We start from the raw sequence: 23,165 nt of genomic DNA, 5'->3' as shown, positions 1-23,165 counted from the left end.
TTGCAGTGAAGTTGACATGCGTCTGTGTTGCCATGGTGATCAGACGCACGATGGCGGAGAAGAGGTTCAGCGGAGCCCCTTTTGGTAGCCAGAAAGTCAGGTACAATGGCCGGGACACTGGGGCAGAAATCACACTATATATATATATATATATATATATATATATATATATATATATATATATATATATATATATATATATATATAATTTGCCTGCCTATCCGATTTGTGTGATTTCATAAGTTGTGTCCCTGCCCCCCCAAGAACTGTGTTGTTAGTGCTGCTGCCTCGTTTCATTCAATTAGCCTAATGGAAGAAAAGTATTGAAAATGCAAATAAAAACAAACAATCCATTACAGCCAAGATTCATAAGTATGTGATAAATGGGCAAGATGTGTATTGTATTGTAGTGCACCAAGGGCCACATTGCATGCACAGTGCCTAGGTGCACTGCCCAGCAGCGATATGCCATATTGAATGTACATAAATATTGTCAGTATCACTTATACAAGTGGTGCATTGGAAAAGGCATTGTGTGACCCATATGCTTTGGAACATTTTATAAATTATACTAGGCTAGTAAAAATGCAGAATCTGCTTGGTTGCTATGGGTAACAGAATTGTTTTTGTGCACCAGTTTTAATAAATGCCCATGATTGTTTAAATGATGTACCTTTTTATGAAAAAAATACAAGATATGCGTCATATAATACTATACTTCAAATGGGGGTTGCTATAATACAGGACATTTAGGGGCTGAGAGGCAGGGGGCCAGGGGTCCCTTAGTGGGCTGCTTAGCAGAGTCTCTCCTCCCGGGCTAAAAGTTGCCGACCCTCCCCTGAAAGCTAAATACATTTACTATTAACTTTAATTATAGTGGTTTATATTAGGGATGAGCGCGCTCGGATTTCTGAAATCCGAGCCCACCCGAACGTTGCGGATCCGAGTCGGATCCGAGACAGATCCGGGTATTGGCGCCAAATTCAAAAGTGAAACTGAGGCTCTGACTCATAATCCCGTTGTCGGATCTCGCGATACTCGGATCCTATAAATTCCCCGCTAGTCGCCGCCATCTTCACTCGGGCATTGATCAGGGTAGAGGGAGGGTGTGTTAGGTGGTCCTCTGTGCTGTTTAGTTCTGTGCTGTTTAGTTCTGTGCTGTTTAGTTCTGTGCTGTTTAGTTCTGTGCTGTTTAGTTCTGTGCTGTTTAGTGCTGTGCTGTGCTGTGCTGTGCTCTGCTGTTTAGTGCTGTTTAGTGCTGTGCTGTGCTGTGCTGTGCTGTGTTCTGCAGTATCAGTCCAGTGGTGCTGTGTGCTGTGCTCTGTCCTTCTGAGGTCAGTGGTGCTGCTGGGTCCTGTGCTGTGTCCTGTTCAGTCCAGTGGTGCTGTGTCCTGTGCTCTGTGCTTCTAAGGGCATAGTTATTTCCCCAATATTCCCCTGTGTTTAAAAAAATAAAAAAAAGTTTTTTTTAAAAAATACCAAAAACTACTTTAATATTTTTTAATTACCACAAAATTTTCACAACCAATCCTGCAGTATAAGCCCATTGGTACTGCAATATTACCAAGTTCACACATTCAGCAGTAAAAGTCCAGTGGTACTGCAATATTACAAAGTTTACACATTCTGCAGTATCAGTCCAGTGGTGCTGTGTCCTGTGCTCTGTCCTGTTCAGTCCAGTGGTGCTGTGTCCTGTGCTCTGTGCTTCTAAGGGCATAGTTATTTCCCCATTATTCCCAAGTTTGTAAAAAATAAAAAAAAAAGTAAAAAAAAATAAAAAATTAAAAAAAAAAAAAATATATAATAATTATAACCAAATTTGCAAAACCAATCCAGCATTATAAGTCCATTGGTACTGCAATATTACCAAGTTCACACATTCTGCAGTATCAGTCCAGTGGTGCTGTGTCCTGTGCTCTGTCCTGCTGAGTTCCGTAGTGCTGCTGGGTCCTGTGCCGTGTCCTGTTCAGTCCAGTGGTGCTGTGTCCTGTGCTCTGTGCTTCTAAGGGCATAGTTATTTCCCCATTATTCCCAAGTTTTTAAAAAATAAAAAAAAAGTAAAAAATAATAAAAAATTTTAAAAAAAAAAAATATATAATAATTATAACCAAATTTGCAAAACCAATCCAGCATTATAAGTCCATTGGTACTGCAATATTACCAAGTTCACACATTCTGCAGTATCAGTCCAGTGGTGCTGTGTCCTGTGCTCTGTCCTGCTGAGTTCCGTAGTGCTGCTGGGTCCTGTGCCGTGTCCTGTTCAGTCCAGTGGTGCTGTGTCCTGTGCTCTGTGCTTCTAAGGGCATAGTTATTTCCCCATTATTCCCAAGTTTTTAAAAAATAAAAAAAAAGTAAAAAATAATAAAAAATTTAAAAAAAAAAAAATATATAATAATTATAACCAAATTTGCAAAACCAATCCAGCAGTATAAGTCCATTGGTACTGCAATATTACCAAGTTCACACATTCTGCAGTATCAGTCCAGTGGTGCTGTGTCCTGTGCTCTGTCCTGCTGAGTTCCGTAGTGCTGCTGGGTCCTGTGCCGTGTCCTGTTCAGTCCAGTGGTGCTGTGTCCTGTGCTCTGTGCTTCTAAGGGCATAGTTATTTCCCCACTATTCCCAAGTTTTTTAAAAATAAAAAAAAAGTAAAAAAAAATAAAAAATAAAAAAAATATATAATAATTATAACCAAATTTGCAAAACCAATCCAGCAGTATAAGTCCATTGGTACTGCAATATTACCAAGTTCACACATTCTGCAGTATCTTGTGCTACATATAATGGAGACCAAAAATTTGGAGGATAAAGTAGGGAAAGATCAAGACCCACTTCCTCCTAATGCTGAAGCTGCTGCCACTAGTCATGACATAGACGATGAAATGCCATCAACGTCGTCTTCCAAGCCCGATGCCCAATCTCGTAGTACCGGGCATGTAAAATCCAAAAAGCCCAAGTTAAGAAAAAGTAGCAAAAAGAGAAACTTAAAATCATCTGAGGAGAAACGTAAAGTTGCCAATATGCCATTTACGACACGGAGTGGCAAGGAACGGCTTAGGCCCTGGCCCGTGTTCATGACTAGTGGTTCAGCTTCACCCACGGATCTTAGCCCTCCTCCTCCTCCCCCCCCCTACAAAAAATTGAAGAGAGTTATGCTGTCAGCAACAAAACAGCAAACAACTCTGCCTTCTAAAGAGAAATTATCACAAATCCCCAAGGCGAGTCCAAGGGTGTTGGTGGTTGTCAAGCCTGACCTTCCCATCACTGTACGGGAAGAGTTGGCTCGGGAGGAGGCTATTGATGATGTAGCTGGCGCTGTGGAGGAACTTGATGATGAGGATGGTGATGTGGTTATTGTAAATGAGGCACCAGGGGGGGAAACAGCTGATGTCCATGGGATGAAAAAGCCCATCGTCATGCCTGGTCAGAAGACCAAAAAATGCACCTCTTCGGTCTGGAGTTATTTTTATCCAAATCCAGACAACCAATGTATGGCAATATGTAGCTTATGTAAAGCTCAAATAAGCAGGGGTAAGGATCTTGCCCACCTAGGAACATCCTCCCTTATACGTCACCTGAATAACCTTCATAGTTCAGTGGTTAGTTCAGGAACTGGGGCTAGGACCCTCATCGGTACAGGGACACCTAAATCCCGTGGTCCAGTTGGATACACACCAGCAACACCCTCCTCGTCAACTTCCTCCACAATCTCCATCAGATTCAGTCCTGCAGCCCAAGTCACCAGCCAGACTGAGTCCTCCTCAATACGGGATTCATCCGAGGAATCCTGCAGCGGTACGCCTACTACTGCCACTGCTGCTGTTGCTGCTGTTAGTCGGTCATCTTCCCAGAGGGGAAGTCGTAAGACCGCTAAGTCTTTCACCAAACAATTGACCGTCCAACAGTCGTTTGCCATGACCACCAAATACGATAGTAGTCACCCTATTGCAAAGCGTATAACTGCGGTTGTAACTGCAATGTTGGTGTTAGACGTGCGCCCGGTGTCCGCCATCAGTGGAGTGGGATTTAGAGGGTTGATGGAGGTATTGTGTCCCCGGTACCAAATCCCCTCGAGATTCCACTTCACTAGGCAGGCGATACCAAAAATGTACAGAGAAGTACGATCAAGTGTCCTCAGTGCTCTTAAAAATGCGGTTGTACCCACTGTCCACTTAACCACGGACATGTGGACAAGTGGTTCTGGGCAAACGAAGGACTATATGACTGTGACAGCCCACTGGGTAGATGCATCCCCTTCCGCAGCAACAGCAACAGCTGCATCAGTAGCAGCATCTACAAAATGGCTGCTCATGCAAAGGCAGGCAACATTGTGCATTACAGGCTTTAATAAGAGGCACAACGCTGACAACATATTAGAGAAAATGAGGGAAATTATCTCCCAGTGGCTTACCCCACTTAGACTCTCATGGGGATTTGTGGTGTCAGACAATGTCAGTAACATTGTGCGGGCATTAAATATGGGCAATTTCCAGCACGTCCCATGTTTTGCCCACACCATTAATTTGGTGGTGCAGCATTACCTCAAGAGTGACAGGGGTGTGCAGGAGATGCTTGCGGTGGCCCGCAAAATTGCTGGACACTTTCGGCATTCAGCCAGTGCCTACCGCAGACTAGAGGCACATCAAAAAAGCTTGAACCTGCCCTGCCATCACCTCAAACAAGAGGTTGTGACGCGCTGGAACTCCACCCTCTATATGCTGCAGAGGATGGAGGAGCAGCAAAAGGCCATTCAGGCCTACACAGCCACCTACGACATAGGCAAAGGAGTGGGGATGCGCCTGAGTCAAGCGCAGTGGAGACTGATTTCCGTGTTGTGCAAGGTTCTGCAGCCATTTGAACTTGCCACACGAGAAGTCAGTTCCGACACTGCCAGCTTGAGTCAGGTCATTCCCCTGATCAGGCTGTTGCAGAAGCAGCTGGAGAAAGTGAGGGAGGAGCTGGTAAGCCATTGCGATTACAGCAAGCATGTAGCTCTTGTGGATGTAGCCCTTCGTACGCTTTGCCAGGATCCGAGGGTGGTCACTCTTTTAAAGTCAGAGGAATACATTCTGGCCACCGTGCTCGATCCTCGGTTTAAAGCGTATGTTGTGTCTCTGTTTCCGGCGGACACAAATCTACAGCGGTGCAAAGACCTGCTGGTCAGGAGATTGTCCTCTGAAGAGGACCGTGACATGCCAACAGCTCCACCCTCATTTTCTTCCACATCTATGGCTGCGAGGAAAAGGCTCAGTTTTCCCAAAAGAGGCACTGGCGGGGATGCTGATAACATCTGGTCCGGACTGAAGGACCTGCCAACCATTGCAGACATGTCTACTCTCGCTGCATTGGATGCTGTCACAATAGAAAAAATTGTGGATGATTACTTTGCTGACACCATCCAAGTAGACATGTCAGACAGTCCATATTGTTACTGGCAGGAAAAAAAGGCAGTTTGGAAGCCCCTGTACAAACTGGCTCTATTTTACCTGAGTTGTCCCCCCTCCAGTGTGTACTCGGAAAGAGTTTTTAGTGCAGCGGGGAACCTGGTCAGTGAGCGGCGAAGGAGGTTGCTTCCTCACAACGTTGAAAAAATGATGTTTATAAAAATGAATAATCAATTCCTCAATGAAGTACAGCACTGCCCTCCAGATACTACAGAGGGACCTGTGGTTGTGGAGTCCAGCGGGGACAAATTGATAATGTGTGATGAGGAGGAAGTACACACTGTAGGGGGAGAGGAATCAGAGGTTGAGGATGAGGACGACATCTTGGCTCAGTAGAGCCTGTTTAGTCTGTACAGGGAGAGATGAATAGCTTTTTTGGTGTGGGGGCCCAAACAAACCAATCATTTCAGTCAAAGTTGTTTGGTAGGCCCTGTCGCTGAAATGATTGGTTTGTTAAAGTGTGCATGTCCTATTTCAACAACAGACCTCTCAACTGCAGCTCATCCCTCCTCTGCGGGGATAATGTCTCCTGTGCTCTGACACGTCACTCTGTGTACTCTCAGCCTCAGGATCTGACACTACAGCTACCATGCCTCTTGTAGCAGCCCTCACTCCAGGGCCTCTTCCATGTGCAGTGTCCCCCTCTCTCTTGGGTTCACTATAGTGGCATGGAGTTCTCCCCCTCATCCAGGGCACACATTCCTTGCCCTGGCTCAGTCACCACGCTCAGACTTCCAGGCAATGCTGGGGGAGCCTGGGAGCTTCCACCCCAGGTCCCCAGCTACAACTCTCCTCTCCTGTGTCTTCTCTCTCTTTCTGACACTTTAAAGATCGTGCCTTTAAATGAAAAAGTCAGTCTTCATTGCACGACTATGTGCAAGTGCAACAGGGACATTTTTTTGGGTTTACAAAGTCAAACAATAACACTACGACCCTGTCTGTCTGGGGTCTGTCAATGACGAATTGTCTGGAGCATGTTTTGAGGAGGTATTGTGGCCCCGGTATCAAATTGGGTACTGGGGCCACCCCACTATGCAGTCCAGATACTTGTTTGGTGGAATTCCGACACGTGGAGGGTTTTTTAATTATATTGTGGCCTCGGTACCAAATTGTGTACCGGGGCCACCACACTACGCAGTCAAGATACTTGTTTGGTGGAATTCAGACCAGTTGAGGGTTTTATTATTATATTGTGTGGACCACTCTATCTATACCACACTACAACTCTATACCACTCTATTTCCTACTTTAATTCTATTTAATTCTATTTCCTACTTTAATTCTATTACTAATTAATTAACATAAAGAGGAACAAAAAAAACCAATTTTACCAAAAGTATAATATGACTTAGACTTACAAACACTACACTTGAAAGATCGTGCCTTTAAATGAAAAAGTAAGTCTTCATTGCACGACTATGTGCAACAGGGACAGTTTTTTTCTTTACAAAGTCAACTAATAACACTTGGACCCTGTCTGTCTTTAACATACTTGATGGGATCTCAATGACGAATTGTCTGTAGCATGTTTGGAGGAGGTATTGTGGCCCCGGTATCAAGTTGGGTACCGGGGCCACCCCACTACGCAGTCCAGATACTTGTTTGGTGGAATTCTGACACGTGGAGGGTGTATTTATTTTATTGTGGCCCCGGTATCAAATTGGGTACCGGGGCCACCCCACTACGCAGTCCAGATACTTGTTTGGTGGAATTCTGACACGTGGAGGGTGTATTTATTTTATTGTGGCCCCGGTATCAAGTTGGGTACCGGGGCCACCCCACTACGCAGTCCAGATACTTGTTTGGTGGAATTCTGACACGTGGAGGGTTTTTTAATTATATTGTGGCCTCGGTACCAAATTGTGTACCGGGGCCACCACACTACGCAGTCAAGATAGATAGATGCGTATCATAGATAAAGTACATTCAGTGGTGTGGGGCAAATTGAAAAATATTCAAAATGCACTGACATTATCAAAAACAAGAGGTTGTCACACGCTAAAACTCCAACATGTATATGATGGAGAGGATGGAGGAGCAGCCGTATGTGTAGTGTAATGCAGACCTGTTGAAGGTTTTTTATATATTTTATTGTGGTGCCCAGTGCCCACTCCTCTAGGCAGTCCAGGTACATTTATTGGTGCGATTCATAAAAGTTCAGGGTTTTTAATATATCTTGTGGTGACCCACTCCTCTACGCAGTCCAGGTACATTTATTGGTGCGATTCATAAAAGTTCAGGGTTTTTAATATATTGTGGTGACCCACTCCTCTACGCAGTCCAGGTACATTTATTGGTGCGATTCATAAAAGTTCAGGGTTTTTAATATATTGTGGTGACCCACTCCTCTACGCAGTCCAGGTACATTTATTGGTGCGATTCATAAAAGTTCAGGGTTTTTAATATATTGTGGTGACCCACTCCTCTACGCAGTCCAGGTACATTTATTGGTGCGAATCAAACTAATTGATGGTTTTCTTATTATATATATTGTGGTGACCCACTCCTCTACGCAGTCCAGGTACATTTATTGGTGCGATTCATAAAAGTTCAGGGTTTTTAAGATATTGTGGTGACCCACTCCTCTACGCAGTCCAGGTACAATTATTGGTGCGAATCATAAAAGTTCAGGGTTTTTAATATATTGTGGTGACCCACTCCTCTACGCAGTCCAGGTACATTTATTGGTGCGAATCAAACAAGTTGATGGTTTTCTTATTATATATATTGTGGTGACCCACTCCTCTACGCAGTCCAGGTACATTTATTGGTGCGATTCATAAAAGTTCAGGGTTTTTAATATATTGTGGTGACCCACTCCTCTACGCAGTCCAGGTACATTTATTGGTGCGAATCAAACAAGTTGGTGGTTTTCTTATTATATATATTGTGGTGACCCACTCCTCTACGCAGTCCAGGTACATTTATTGGTGCGATTCATAAAAGTTCAGGGTTTTTAATATATTGTGGTGACCCACTCCTCTACGCAGTCCAGGTACATTTATTGGTGCGAATCAAACTAGTTGATGGTTTTCTTATTATATATATTGTGGTGACCCACTCCTCTACGCAGTCCAGGTACATTTATTGGTGCGATTCATAAAAGTTCAGGGTTTTTAATATATTGTGGTGACCCACTCCTCTACGCAGTCCAGGTACAATTATTGGTGCGAATCATAAAAGTTCAGGGTTTTTAAGATATTGTGGTGACCCACTCCTCTACGCAGTCCAGAAAGATACCTTTTTGCAACGTTTTGGACTAATAACTATATTGTGAGGTGTTCAGAATACACTGTAAATGAGTGGAAATGCTTGTTATTGAATGTTATTGAGGTTAATAATAGCCTAGGAGTGAAAATAAGCCCAAAAACTTGATTTTTAAACTTTTTATGTTTTTTTCAAAAAAAATCCGAATCCAATACCTTAAATCCGAACCGAGACCTTTCGTCAAGTGTTTTGCGAGACAAATCCGAACCTCAAAAATAACGAAAATCCGGATCCAAAACACAAAACACGAGACCTCAAAAGTCGCCGGTGCACATCCCTAGTTTATATATATAAAAAAACAACAACAACTTTATTTTGCTTTCATTTTAAGTTGGAATTTCCCACCTAATACCAATAGTTACAATATGCAAATGAGAGTGGGTAATCAGTCTCTCCCTATCTGTCTGTCTCACTCTCTGTCTGTCTGTCTGTTGGTGTCTGTATGTGAGTGTGTGTCTATATTAGGGAATTTAGACTGTAAGCTCCAATGGGGCAGGGACTGATGTGAATGAGTTCTCTGTACAGCGCTGCGGAATTAGTGGTGCTATATAAATAAATGATGATGATGATGATGATTTATCACAGAATTACTTTTGTGGAGTACAAAGCAAGATTGCTGCTGACACTGTACATTGGGGAGAGTATAGAATATGTATCACACAATGTAATGGGTTTCAAAACCATCTTTATTTCATGTTTTAAAGCCATCAGTATATTTTTAGGTGACAATGACTGGTTCCTTTTAAACTGAACAAAAGACATGCAAACACGTATGCTGAATACAGTATTTAGGATGTAGGTATACTTGTTGCATATAACACAATCGGGAACTTTCAAACATTTAAGAAGTGGAGAACTCAGTGGAGAGCTTTTCATGATAGAATGGAATATCATTTCCATACAGATGGTTCATTATTATTATTATTATTATTATTATTATTATTATTATTATAAAAATAATTGAATGTATGTATTTTAGTTACTTTTGTTGCTTGTCAGTGTAATAAAAATATTTTTCCTTTTGACCAATTATATTGTTTTCACACAAATGGCCACTAGTCCTTCTGCAATGTTCCATCGGTTTTACCTTGTTTTTTTGACATTACACCAGTGATGGGCAAATCTGATGCACTTCAGGGCCTGCATGGTGCAGCCCTCTAACCTTCCAAAGGGCACATGACCTTTAATCTTAGTAATAAGTTAAAATAATATATTTAATCAAAGAAAGAGACACCTATCTGTAATATCATATCAGCAGGCATTTTAAGCAAGTGTTACCAGATAAAACATAAAATATGACAATAAAGGAGGAAGGCGTTGGGGGCAGCAGTTGAAGGCTCGGACGGCTGTCTGTGGCCCATAATTTCATAACGCTATTGGGAATTTGAATAGTCTACTTCAGGGCCGTAACTAGGGCTGTGCGACACGGGCGACCGCCCAGGGCACAACGCTGAAGGGGGGCGCAATTTAGGTATATTTTAGGTTAATTTGGTTAAAATTGAGGGCTAGGGGGGCGGCATTTGTCTTTCTTGCCCAGGACACTAGAATTCTAAGTTACGGCTCTGGTCTACTTGCACTAAACTCTACCAAGAATCTTTGTGACTATCTGGAAAATAAATTTCAAGCTTATTAGGTGAAATGAGGTAAATAGCAAACAGAACTTAAAGTGGAAATTAAACTTTTTCGATTCTTCATAAATGTGCAGTGTATCGCTGGAGTCTGTGGATGATGGTGCATTTGACCTAGATGCACAAAGCAGTTTAAAAATATTTTTCAGTTTAGCCGATACATGGCAAAACTGTGAGATTTGGTCAGGTCACAAATGAAGGGATTCAACTAGACTTCAGCTGACTTCTTCCTATCAATCTAACAGGTTTGTAAGGAATAGAAATGTATTGGCACAAGTCTTTCAAAGCTGGATTTTAGGTGCAGGATAAAATGCTATACATAGCACCTTTACAGACTAATGCCGCAGACTTATGATATGATAGATCATAATTATATCATAATCCTCAGAAAAATCCACACATGGGCTAGATTTACTAAACTGCGGGTTTGAGAAAGTGGGGATGTTGCCTATAGCAACCAATCAGATTCTAGCTTTCATTTATTTAGCGCTTTCTACAAAATGACAGCTAGAATCTGATTGGTTGCTATAGGCAACATCCCCACTTTTTCAAACCCGCAGCTTAGTAAATCTAACCCATGATCAGAAAGCAATTAATCACTTATATACGTTTTCTTTTTCTTTCACACAGCTATCATTTTGTTAACATGGTCATGGTTTGTGGTCCCTGGTCTCTAATGTTTACACACTTCTTAGTTGCCAAACCTGTCAGTGAGCAACAATTACAATAATATTTTACATAAATAGGGACATACCATACCATATACCATATCTTATCTCACAGATTTGATGTGTCAGCAGTTTATCCTGAGTGGAAGAAGACCGGTTGCTACACACAAGTGCCTTACTGCAAGAGGGCAAATTCGGAGATAGTGAGTAAAGATATATACACCAGCGGCTAATGAATATAAGCGCTTATATAATAAGAGTACAAGAGTAATATGTGCAGTATCCCATAGCAACTAGATCAGCTTCTGTTCATGTGACTTCAATAGATTGCTGTGAGCTGATATCTGATTGGTTGCTATGGGTTAAAGTAAATCATTGCTCTTGACAGCATGCTATTAAAATGAAGTTATTGATCAGGTTGATTTTAGGTTCCAAGGAGTTTATAGAAGATGTACAGTTTAAGGCTGTCCTTTTAGGATGTATTTTTTTTATAAGTATTTGAAATGATATGCTTTTTTTTGTCATTTACCTTGTTTTGAGGAGCTACCAGTAGAACCATTGAACCTCCTCAATCTCTTATCTACCTAGACTGTGAGTTTAAAGTGAGACTTGGGGCCTGATTCATTAAGGAACGTAAGTCCCGATGTGTGCCTTATTTTGCATACAATTGCTCTGCACGTGCTCAGAAACAGACTATACACCAGGGGCGGATCTAGAAAAGTACTGTACCAGGGGCGATTTAGGGGGGCGATTTAGGCCCCGCCCCTTTCTAAAATCTTAGGCTGCCGACTGCTGCACACTATGTGCAGGTCCGTCCAGCCATGACAGGCAGGGACAGTGTGCTGCCCGGCTGCTCTGATTGTGTTTTAAACACAATCAGAGCAGCCGGGCAGCACACTGTCCCTGCCTGTCACGGCTGGACGGACCTGCACATACTGTTCAGCCATCGGCAGCAAGTGTCTGCTAGGGGGGGCGATCTCCCCCCCCCCCTGGATCCGCCACTGCTATACACCAGTGAACGTAGGTGCATGCAGTTTAAGTTTGAATGACACTTCCAACAGCCTAGGATTTGAGGGGAAGGAGCGTATGCACATAGACAGTGTACAGTAAGGACGTGCCAAGGTCGAGTGAATGCTCCTGTGTCCGATTCAAGCTCAGGGCATCTTTTAGATACGTGTTTCTTAGCCGTTATCACTTGCACCAGCTACAGTGCAGAGTGATAGTGGTGACTGGTGTGTAAGCATGCAAGAACAAGAGTTTGCAGTTAAGAGTAACTGTAAAAGTGCATTTTATGTACATTAAGCATTAATAACATCCTGATAAATGTATTTCATGTCAGCAAAAAATAAGAAAAATAAACATTTTCTTTAAAATGCATTTTTATTAATGATTATGACATTAACGGGTGTTAATGTATTACTTTTTTTTCTCTGTGCGTTCTGATGCATTGTACGTATCCTGCAGTGTGTTGTGTCTGTCTGCATACGGCAAGTGCCGTATAGCCAGAGCGTTCTTACACCTGTATTCAAATGAAAACATTTCTTCAGATCCGCTTGTACTTGAATACGGGTGTACAATGTTCGTCCATTTTAAAAACGCAAATTGCATTCACTTTGCTTTCGTTGATGAATCAGGCCCTTGATGTCTATAAATGTCTTTTTGGCATAGTAAAACTTTTTATTTATGACAGTAAAAAATAACACATTGGTCATAACAAACATAAAATTTGTTGTACAAATGTCAAATATAAGATTTCATAAGAAAAAATAGAAAGATAACACAAAGAGGTATAAAACCCCAGCCTATTGGGGTTATAGACATTATACATAAGAATAGACATAAACATTGGGTGATGTTACCATTTAGTATAAAATATGTGAAAAAGAATTGATGACTTTTTTAGTTTTTATATTGTGTAAGTTAGGTAAAAAGAAGAGTAGGTGGATGGTGCGTCACTAACGTAGGGTACAAACGACTCTGTGAGTGAGCAGGTATATGGGATGAGGGTAAATCCAAGGAGGAGTAGAAAGGGGGCGGGGAATCGGTAGTCTTGGTATCTCTGCAGCTTTTAATAAAAATTAGGTCTCTGGAAACTAAAGGGTGAAATAGATAAAGGAGGCGAAATTCGGCATTTATGCATCTGATAACAAGAGGGAGGTTATGATGTTCTTGGGAGCTCACTGTTATAATTTAAGTACCACGGGTCCCAGACTGTGTGGAATCTTTACAACTGTATCGTGAGGTGATATTCTTCCCTCATGTCCAAAAAGGTGTGTGGGGCTTATTCTCCCATAATATGGAGAAGTCTATCCAAACCCACAGATGCCCAAGGTTGTGCAAAGCTTCTGTACAGCCTAAAGGAAGAAGAGGATGTTTCCAAAGTGGTGTCAGTGGGGATGGATATGGGTATAGTTACACTTTTGCAATTTTTTAATTAACAGCGCAACCTATAAGTACTGAGGGGAAAGCTGTAAAACAACATAAGTGTTCATAGTTTTCTTGGGTCTTAATAGGAATGTGTTTTTTTTTTAGTTACAATAATGTGTTTTTTCAACGTAATGTCCATCCGTATCTATAAAAAGACTATGCTTTACTCTAGGTGAGACGTTTAGGGCCTGGAACCTATAATTCCTCACCTGGAGATTTTAGCCCTTCCGTTCTTGAGCGAAAAGCATCAACGCCTGGATGGAAAAGGGCAGAAGAAACGGAGAAGCTGAGCGGTATGCCACATCTTCTATACAAAGAAACATGGGAGAGAAACCGTTTGCTGGTGAGGGGAAGCTTGTCAGATAGACGTAGATTCTGGGCACCATTAATGCTTTTTCCCTAATTCTCTGTATGCTCCATTGCTTTAGAAGGAAAACATGGGGCCGGGACGATACAACATCATGTCATTTGTGGAGATAAAGGAAAAGAAACCGTCCAGCATGTTTGGAGTGTGTGGCACTAAAGATGTGCGCTTCAAGGAGGATATAAAGGTACAGCATATTAAAAAGGGAGAGAAGAGTGTCGGGATGTATCTGAAACCTTATAATGTGACAAGGGGCATAATACTTAATTGTTGGGCCCTGTAGCAAATTCTTCTGGGTTGACAGGTGGTGTCCCCAGGGGCGGGCTGGGCAGGGGGGCATCGGCCCCCCGGGCTGCTCAGTCTAACCACTGTTTGGGCCGGCCGACAACCTTCCCCCGTGGATGCAGTATTACCTTTACCTGATTACCAGCGGCGCACAGGCGGCCGCATCACATGACACGCGATGCGGCCACGTCAGCGCACAGGAGGCCGCATCACATGACACGTGACGCGGCCGGGTCATCGATGACGCGGCCACATCGTGTGTCATGTGATGCGGCCTCCTGTGCGGCCCAGGGGGTGAAATTTGCCAGCCCGCGCCTGGGTGTCCCCACCTGTTCCTGAGGCCCCACTCTGCGTGTTTAAGAGTGCGCATAACCGCACATGCACCGGGCCCAGCACACACTCAGGAGAGCAGAACGGGGGCCTCAGGGGCAGATGGACCAGCATAGCAGGGCCCCATAGCCACCTAACAACCCTGCAAGGACGGTAGTTCCACCATTGCCGGTCACTTACAACATGGTCAGAGCAATCTCTGGACTGAACCCATATTCACAATAAAAAGGAACTAGCAACTGGCATCGATGAGATATGAGGCACAAAGTGAATTGATAAGTTATATTGTCATTAATTTTGGATCAGCTCACAAAATTTGTGAAGTTTCAACCTCAGAAGTCTTTCTGCAGCACTAACTGTACTAATGTCTTCATCAATGACCCCGAATTGTACCTTGTACTTGTTCTACGATGTTTTACATTTTTTTTGTCACAATTGCTACTTTCTATTTATATATATTATATACTGTATAAAGTATGACTTCTGTTTGTCCTGTTTCTGTCCTTCTCACAGGAATGTAACCCAGGACCTGGGACTTACGGCAATCCGCACCAACTGATGGAAGAGAGGGCTTCCAAGTCTGCCAGCACCAAGGGCATCATGGATAGCGAGACTAGTAGATGTAGCACAGCACGTAGCAGTGTAAGTGATTATGGTATGAGGGGGACTGTGAGGATATAGGGTAATATTACCTCAATGTACCACACAGCAAACAACATAATAGAGCATATGCTACAAATACCAGAGGGTTCATCACACTGCAATACACAACTTCTTATAGTTCTTTCCCAGTCCTGACTGCTGAGCCAAGCTCTTCACTCCTTTACCCACGTGTTAGGAATTAGGCTCAATCATTTCTATAGGACAAGACTTCTCCTACCCATATAGTGACCAGCTACTCAGAATTCAAACTGTGCAGCTAGGGATAGGGGGAAAACAGAGCCTCATTGAACTTTCCCACAATTAAGCATCTAACAGCACATAAATCTCACCAAGGGCACTGATTCTCGAGCCTGTACCCTATTGGACTGTATCCTCTGACCACTGGTGAGTACTATTACACAACTGCTTGAGCCGAACAGCAGCTTTCAGTGACTGTACCACTAGAGGGCACCAATACTCCCTCTTCTGCAAAGCAGCAGTTACATTACCTGTTGAAGATCCTCATAAACCTGCTTGAGCAGATCCCCTGGCTTGCCTACATGCCCCCCAGTGGACATCTGAGAGGTGAAGAATTAGAATATATCTTCATGCTCACAGCATTGTAGACCAAATAATATAAATGGGGAAGCCCCACATGCGTATTAGAACAAAGGACTCTGAGTGGCTGCACAATACAAAGCTCATAGACTATTGAAAGCATCCCTGCAGCTGCACAATCATGTCACAGAGAAACCAAGAAAACATTACAACACCTAAACCTATCATGCTTAAAGCAGTGTAAAAAGCTAACTGATCCAGAAATCAGCCCCAGACCAGCTAGACATATAATGACGGCTAAGTATCTGAACCTGTCACGACCACCAGTGATATTATGGCTCTAGTCCAGTGAACAATGCACATCAATAATATCCCAGAGACAGTCACAAATGTCTCTCTCCCCACATATCTACAAGGTCTGTTTCCACAAATGGTGCCCAAACTCTCTGCGGAGATGCCCCAACTAGACTCATAGGGTCTTTAGGCCAAAACCAGATTCGGACCAACCACCGAGGGATGTAGCCATCCGCTTTCACCACTCTAGGGGGTATATTTACTAAATTGCGGGTTTGAAAAAGTGTAGATGTTGCCTATAGCAACCAATCAGATTCTAGTTATCATTTATTTAGTACATTCTACACAATGACGGCTAGAATCTGATTGGTTGCTATAGGCAAAATCTCCACTTTTTCAAACCCGCAGTTTGAAATAATGGCCTCGGCCAGACATGTCCCAACCATTCCCTAAGCAGGAACCTTCTATTCTCACAAAGAGAAGAGACTTTATCAACCTAACCAAAGCCCTGGGGAACCACTCCATCAAATACAAATGGGGTTTCCTCGTTCAACTCCTAGTGACAAGAGACGGTCAAAACCCCCAGAACAAGGCTACAAACTCCTCAGACTGCTAGGCATGATAGAAGATCTACCAGCGCTCCTCCGCTCATCTTCATCTCCAATGCAGCCTCCAGCACCAGAGCGGCAAAATCCTAATCACCTCTTTCCTTTCCAGGACCAGACTCTGCTCAGTAAATAAAGAGCTTTACTAAGGAGGATGATAAAGACTCACTAAGTGCAATCATTAGCTGCATGCTCACACAGAAGCCAATGTAAGATGAAGACAAACATTTCTGACAAAGAGCAGATGTCACTTAACGCTGAGGATATCTTCTAGGTATCCTCTCCATAGGCAGATATATAACTCCTTACTCTCCATTCCAGTTCCCATAACTTTTCCCAGGTGAAATAGCTTTCTTCGCCTTATGAGATTCAGGTCCAGGGGTGATTTTTCACATTGGTTAATGTTTGAAGTTTACACGTGTTTGTCTTTAACTATCTTCTTTCTGTATCTACTCCCCTGATGAACCCACCCCTCGCAACACAGCTCACTTAACCTGCAGAGCTTCACAACTACACTTCACTCATCCAATGGCGATATACCAACCACCACCACACAAGGAAGGTGCAACACCTGCACTGTCTATACCGCAGAGAACGAGCTCTGCCCTATGGACCCATGTCAACACAGCCCCCCCCCCTCTTGCCCCAGAGACTGCCTTATCAACCATCTGTTTCTCAGAAACACGGTTCATTAACCTACCTTGAGATTGAAAATTCTCAGGCATGATGATAATGGCCTCAATTCCCCAACTGTACACACTCTTTGATATCATCATATTACAGTCGTCACACTTCAAGGCTTCATACCCCTTTTTAATTAATACTCTCACACATTTTACTCTGTAGCCAACACTAAGTGCAGAAGGACAGCTATATTAGTACACCATAGTGTCGCCTTATTAGTTGAAAATATAGTTTCCGATGAGGGTGCCTTCTACGTTGCATTTTCTCAAAAACTGCTTCCCAGAATAGTCGGGGATTTCAACACCATCCTTGATACAATCTTGGACATACTCTGGTCATGATAAAGAATACCACAACTTATTAGCTCAACAGACCCTAAACAACCTTTATAATGCTTGACGATTGTCTCAGCCCACTAGCAAAGCCTTCACCCATTAGTCATCCACTCGCAATCACACATTGACTTGTTCCTAAATCCTAATAGACCAGTCGACAACACAGACACTCTGCAATGTCCAATCTCCCCATGTCCTGCACTGACCATGCAGCAGTGGAACTCTTAAATAAATAATTGCTGTGTGGCCACCCACCTGGCAACATTTAAGAATATATAATAGATATAAAATATATAAATACATGGTTAGCACACTACAATCCAAGCAATATTGAGCACAATTTAGACAATAATGGGGGTCCGGCAGAATAAGCCCCTTACAGAGACCTTGTGTAATTTCTTCCCTAATGCACTGCTCATATTTTAGGGATGTGATCTGGGACCAGGAACTTACAACCTAAAAAGCTCCATAGATGAAACATTGAAACATACTGTGAGTAAAAGAGGACCTTATGACCTATTCACTGGATCAAGATCACAACCAATCCCATATGGACACTTTGCTACGCCAATAGTAAGTGTGGAACTGACCAAGTCATTTAATGGGGAGTACTGGCTATATGTGCACATGTGTGCAACTGAATAAACAAAATCAGGGATTCCATTTTGCTACACATTCTCTCTTTCACAGCTAGATGGCGGCACCGTTGCTAACGCTGCCAATGGAAAGTTTTTGTTTTCAGTGTTGCATCCAATGTGACGGCTCCCATGGTGACCAGCCTATGCTAGCTTGTACATAAAGCATACAATAAAATATGCCTATCATGTTTTATTGCCAATTATTAAATTATTATATATGTAAATGTTTATCATATAATATGACCATATAATGAATACAATTTAAACTCATCTAAAAAGAAAATCTGAATCAGGTCTGTGGTCTGTTTGAAAGGGTTAATGACTGACTGGTTTACAAGACGAACACACAGTCACCCTCCAAATTTTAGGGCCTCTAATTTGATTAAACTGGATGTATCATTGTTTGCTGTAAGGCAACCAATATATAAAACTTTTTAATTTTTTTGTAAAACACTAGTTCCACACTATGGGCCTGATTCATTAAGGATCTTAACTTAAAAAACTTCTTATTTCAGTCTCCTGGACAAAACCATGTTACAATGCAAGAGGTGCAATAATATTCTGTTTTGCACATAAGTTAAATACTGACTGTTTTTTTCATGTAGCACACAAATACTTGATAGCTTATTTGTACACTGAAATTTAAAGTTGATATTTGTGTCCTACATGAAAAAACAGTCAGTATTTAACTTATGTGCAAAACAGAATACTAATTTGCACCCCTTGGATTGTAACATGGTTTTGTCCAGGAGACTGAAATAAGAAGTTTCTTAAGTTAAGATCCTTAATGAATCAGGCCCTGTGTTCGGTTTCCTGTCTCTGAAATATTGGACACATCTTTGTTGCATTTACTTTTAAAACAAATATGAATTCACTCGTGGTTCATGATTATTAAGTATAAACATATCTTTGTTCTAATTTATTTAGTGATGTGTACATGTTTGACAATTTAAAAAAAAAAAAAAAAAATGAATTCACATGTCACTTTTCATGGTCAGTGGCGCACGCAGGGGGGGTTTCTGAGTCTCTAGAAACCCCCCCTGCGCTAACTAAGTGGCCACTGTCCTATACAGCAGCCGCGGCGCTGTCAAAGAAGCGTCTCTCTCGGTTTTTTGGGTTTTTTTTTTTTGGGGTCGGGGAACACCCCCCGACAATCCTCCGCGCGCCGCTGATGGTGTGGGCAACCAGTGATTCTCCAGGTGTTGTGAAACTACAAGCCCCAGCATGCTTGTGCAGCTGATAGCCAGCCTATAGCTGGCAGGATATTTTGGGACTTGTAGTTTCACAACAGCTGGAGAGTCACAGGTTGACCTGACATGATGCTTTCATTGGACATTAGTGAGATGTGTGCCCACAGGGACTTTTTTAGGTAAAACTAGGTCTTTCAACTACCCGGGCTACTACTCCTGTGAGCTAAATTCTGCTCCTAGTATTTAATTTCGAGCACACCTAGGGGTTAAATATGACAGAAGAAGCACACGGGAGTGCAGTGCCATAAAGTATGATCACAGAACATGTGATCATGCCTCAGAATGTCATATGTGCTGGACTCAGTCTCAGCCTGACTACATTCTCCCAAATGGGCAGAAACACTAAGTGGCCAGAGTATGTTGGTTAGTCTACTATCCTCTATGTAATCATGTATGTTTCATTGTATCCTCAGGAATATTGTCGGTCAGAGCCAGGACAATATAAAACAAAGACATTAGTTGACGACCTTGAAAGTGATTGCAAAAGGAAACATGGCAAATTTGGGAAGATTTCTCAGTATCCGACAGTTCCATCAGGAAGAATTTTCTACAGCTCGCTCGCCCACTGCCCCCGGCCACAAGTCAGTATCAAAGATTTCATCAGGAAGTACAAGTGGTTTGTAGTATGGCGGCACCAAACTCTAACATGTATTACCATGAAACTGTTACTGTGTGTTGGATGTGTGTAAACATGTGTCACAAAAGTGTTATGTGTATATGGGGCAGAGTTCATGCTGTGTTAGCGTGTGTGCATGACCTGGTAGACAGACTACTATCATGTTTCTGTAAATAAAAGTGGACAAGGCACAAATGCAGCATATAGGTAAATGTATAGCAACTATGGATGCACCATAAAATATGCTTCCATAGTTTGGGATGTGGCCAAATACCAATTCCATTTCCAAAACAATAAGCCGAATACCAATTTGCATTCTAAGATTATGTATAATAAAATGTAATTTTTAATTTAGCTCCTGGATATTTTGTGCACTAAAATATCTATAAAATCAGGATTCATGTTTAGTTGACTGGTGGCTGCGGGGAAGTTCGACATACACTATATAAATGGCTCGAGAGACATTAGACATGGTAATAAAATGAAAAGGGTTAGTGCAGTGATCTGTGTCATTCCTCATATTGACTGGCTTCCAGTGTCATTACTGAGTGTACCTAGACAATAACATCTGAAATGTGTAATTCTTATATTTATATATGTGGAGCATATTGTCAACTCTGTTATGCATGATATATGTGTGTGTATGTATGTGTGTGTAAGATAACACTGTATCTTAACGTATTTTCCTCATCATAGGATTCTCCAGGCCCTGGTGCCTATGATACAACAAAACCACTTTTTGCGTCAGTGAGGCGATCATCAGCTCCCTTCCTAACCTCTGCTAAGAGATTTGAGAGGAAGTCATGCAGACTGCTCTTTGGAAGTACTGTAAGTGTGTTATGTGCATAGGAAATAGACTTTGTTTCTAGATCTGCATTTTTGGTACTGACATCCCCTATGCTAACTCTTATTAAGCTTTTAGGTTACTGTGCACAAGCTTACACAGTGATAAAGTGCTCACTGTGTATGTTCCCATAAACCTCACATCACCCCTTAAAATTCTAAACATTTGCATGCAAATAAACACACGGAGACTTGTATAAGTTATTAAAAAATGCCAGAACTTTTATTATGATTTATTTTTTTAAATTTAACTAAACCTATGGTGGCGGAGAAACAACTCTCAAGCTGGCAACACTATATATCACAAGTGGACTGGCGCAAACCGCCGTACGTCCACAACCACGGGGGAACAAATCCCATCATAACTTGCGCTGAGTTGGCGTCAGAGTGACTGCACCTTTGAAACTCACGCTGCCCTCCCTCACCGAGCCGGACAGGGACCCTCCTCACCGAAGGACCAAAAAAGGAGTTACTGGTGCCTCCTAGGGAACAGTGACCTACGACAACTACCTGTGCGCCCACAAATCAGCCGCTGAACGCAGTGCCTTCCTACCGCAACATTAACCCAGAAATACACACAACGAGGAGTGGGTGGGTGGGATCTCGTGCTGTGGTATGAGGCAGGACAGGAAGTGCAGCCTACTATACCAATCAAGGTCCCTCCCCCTGGAGCTCTCATTGGTCGGGCCCAACCCTATGTTCACCCCTTCAGGTTAGTGTTCAGCTTATTACAAACCCTGTCGCCCTTTAAGTGCGTTCGTCCCATGAAGCCTCACTTGTCATTCTCTGAGTTCTGGTGGCATTTTACATATTGCCCTGTGTAATGGGTTGGGTCATTTTCTAAAAAGATAATTAAAATTGCAGACTATTAGCCTTTTTTATTTGTCTTTTTAAAGTCAGAAAAAATAAGTTTCGAAACACAATTGACAGAGAAAATAGATATAACTTGGAAACACTGACATTACCAGCAAGCTTTATTATGGTATAATCAAATTTGGTTAACCCTTTTCTTTTGTACTCCACCTTAGTGAATATAGATCCTGAATTAATTCATGTCTTCAAAATGAAAACGTAGGTTGTAAGCAGAGAATTAGAACCTCTGACAATTCAGTCACCTTGTTGTCTAACGTTTAGTAGGTCCAATGAATAGTCACGAGTACTTTTCACATTGCAGAACCCAGTTGGCGTTGGTCGATACGATATCAGCAAACCCGTATGTGGTAAAACAGCGACTTCTTACCAATCGCCATTTCTTTCAAAAACTGGACGCTATTTGTCTAATCTCGAAAGAGACAAAGCTTTGACGTGAGTACAGTTTGGTTCTTTGGTCATTTGTATAGTCTGTTAATGAATTATTAATATGCCCACTTTAATTTCCTATTAATGTGCAGAAATATATATTTACATTTGTTCAAGTGAACGTAGGGTGCACAAATCACTGGGAAAAGTGCTGTAATTCACCGTAAGACGTTAGACGTTTGCTGTCATTCATCCAAACTCTACTAGAGAAAGGACCGCTAGAAGCTGATCGGTCGCTGAATTACAGCACCTTTTGTGTTCTATTTGTGCACCAGTTTTCATAAATGGCCCGCACAGTATAGTATATTGTTTCAGTATTCCCTTAGCATGTGAGTTGGAATAAAATCTTCATACTAATAGACATTACGTTTTCTAATTCCACTGTTTGTTGTTCTAGAGCACGTGTCCAGAAGTCACACACTGCGATGCCTAAATTATCAGCATCTATAACAGCTAATGAAGCTATAGCACCAACTTCTACTGAGTGACAGCGAGGGAGGCTCACTGAAGATTATTTATACTGTATGAAAGTCATCTTACCATTTGGAAAGTAAACAATGTTTTAATATGATGAGAACTCGTAACTGTAAAAAATCTAATCATTTTTATGTTTGGAGGAACTAGGGAAATAATCATTAACAGCTCACAAAAACTTGCCTAAATTTTGTATATTGTAGACAGAGAATCAATATAAATAGAGTGCAATATGTTATATCAGAAAGTGTACAGGTTATCACAAGTGTACAATAAACAAATATAAGGAGTGATGGGGGTTTAATGCCTGGTTTTATTTTAGTAGGGGAGAGGAACAATAGGGGGCAGGAGGAGATGATGGGGGGAAGGAGGAGGGAAAGGTGGGATAGTGGAAATAAAGCCCTCAGACAATGCAGAATCGGTAAAGAATTATGAGCTTGAGGTTGACATCTAAAAAAAAGAACTTGAGATGCTTGGAGAGATCTGGAAAAGGGAGAGGGGAGTAACATATTTTGGC

At 42.1% G+C, this 23,165-nt stretch overlaps 1 protein-coding gene across 1 annotated transcript; it reads left to right on the top strand.

The window, feature by feature from the left end:
• Positions 1 to 22,939, top strand: CIMAP2 (ciliary microtubule associated protein 2). Its single transcript, XM_075184026.1, has 10 exons — positions 1 to 100; positions 11,120 to 11,207; positions 13,604 to 13,774; positions 13,860 to 13,982; positions 14,924 to 15,052; positions 17,955 to 18,101; positions 19,830 to 19,997; positions 20,729 to 20,860; positions 22,050 to 22,180; positions 22,572 to 22,939. The coding sequence occupies exons 1-10, from the start codon at positions 33 to 35 to the stop codon at positions 22,660 to 22,662; spliced, it is 1,248 nt and encodes a 415-aa protein (XP_075040127.1). The 5' UTR covers positions 1 to 32; the 3' UTR covers positions 22,663 to 22,939.
• Positions 22,940 to 23,165: the final 226 nt, after the last annotated feature.

The sequence above is a fragment of the Mixophyes fleayi genome, chromosome 8, assembly GCF_038048845.1.
Source record: "Mixophyes fleayi isolate aMixFle1 chromosome 8, aMixFle1.hap1, whole genome shotgun sequence".
Classification (NCBI taxonomy): domain Eukaryota; kingdom Metazoa; phylum Chordata; class Amphibia; order Anura; family Limnodynastidae; genus Mixophyes; species Mixophyes fleayi.
The sequence above is the reverse complement of the archived record's forward strand: the minus strand, read 5'-3'. Positions and strand labels throughout refer to the sequence as shown.

Excerpts from the sequence above, each read along its gene's own strand:
- CIMAP2 (XM_075184026.1), top strand. The coding sequence starts at position 33 with ATGGTGATCAGACGCACGATGGCGGAGAAGAGGTTCAGCGGAGCCCCT. Across the intron at positions 101-11,119 it reads TTTGGTAGCCAGAAAGTCAG|ATTTGATGTGTCAGCAGTTT; the intron begins GTACAATGGCCG and ends CTTATCTCACAG. Across the intron at positions 20,861-22,049 it reads GACTGCTCTTTGGAAGTACT|AACCCAGTTGGCGTTGGTCG; the intron begins GTAAGTGTGTTA and ends TTCACATTGCAG.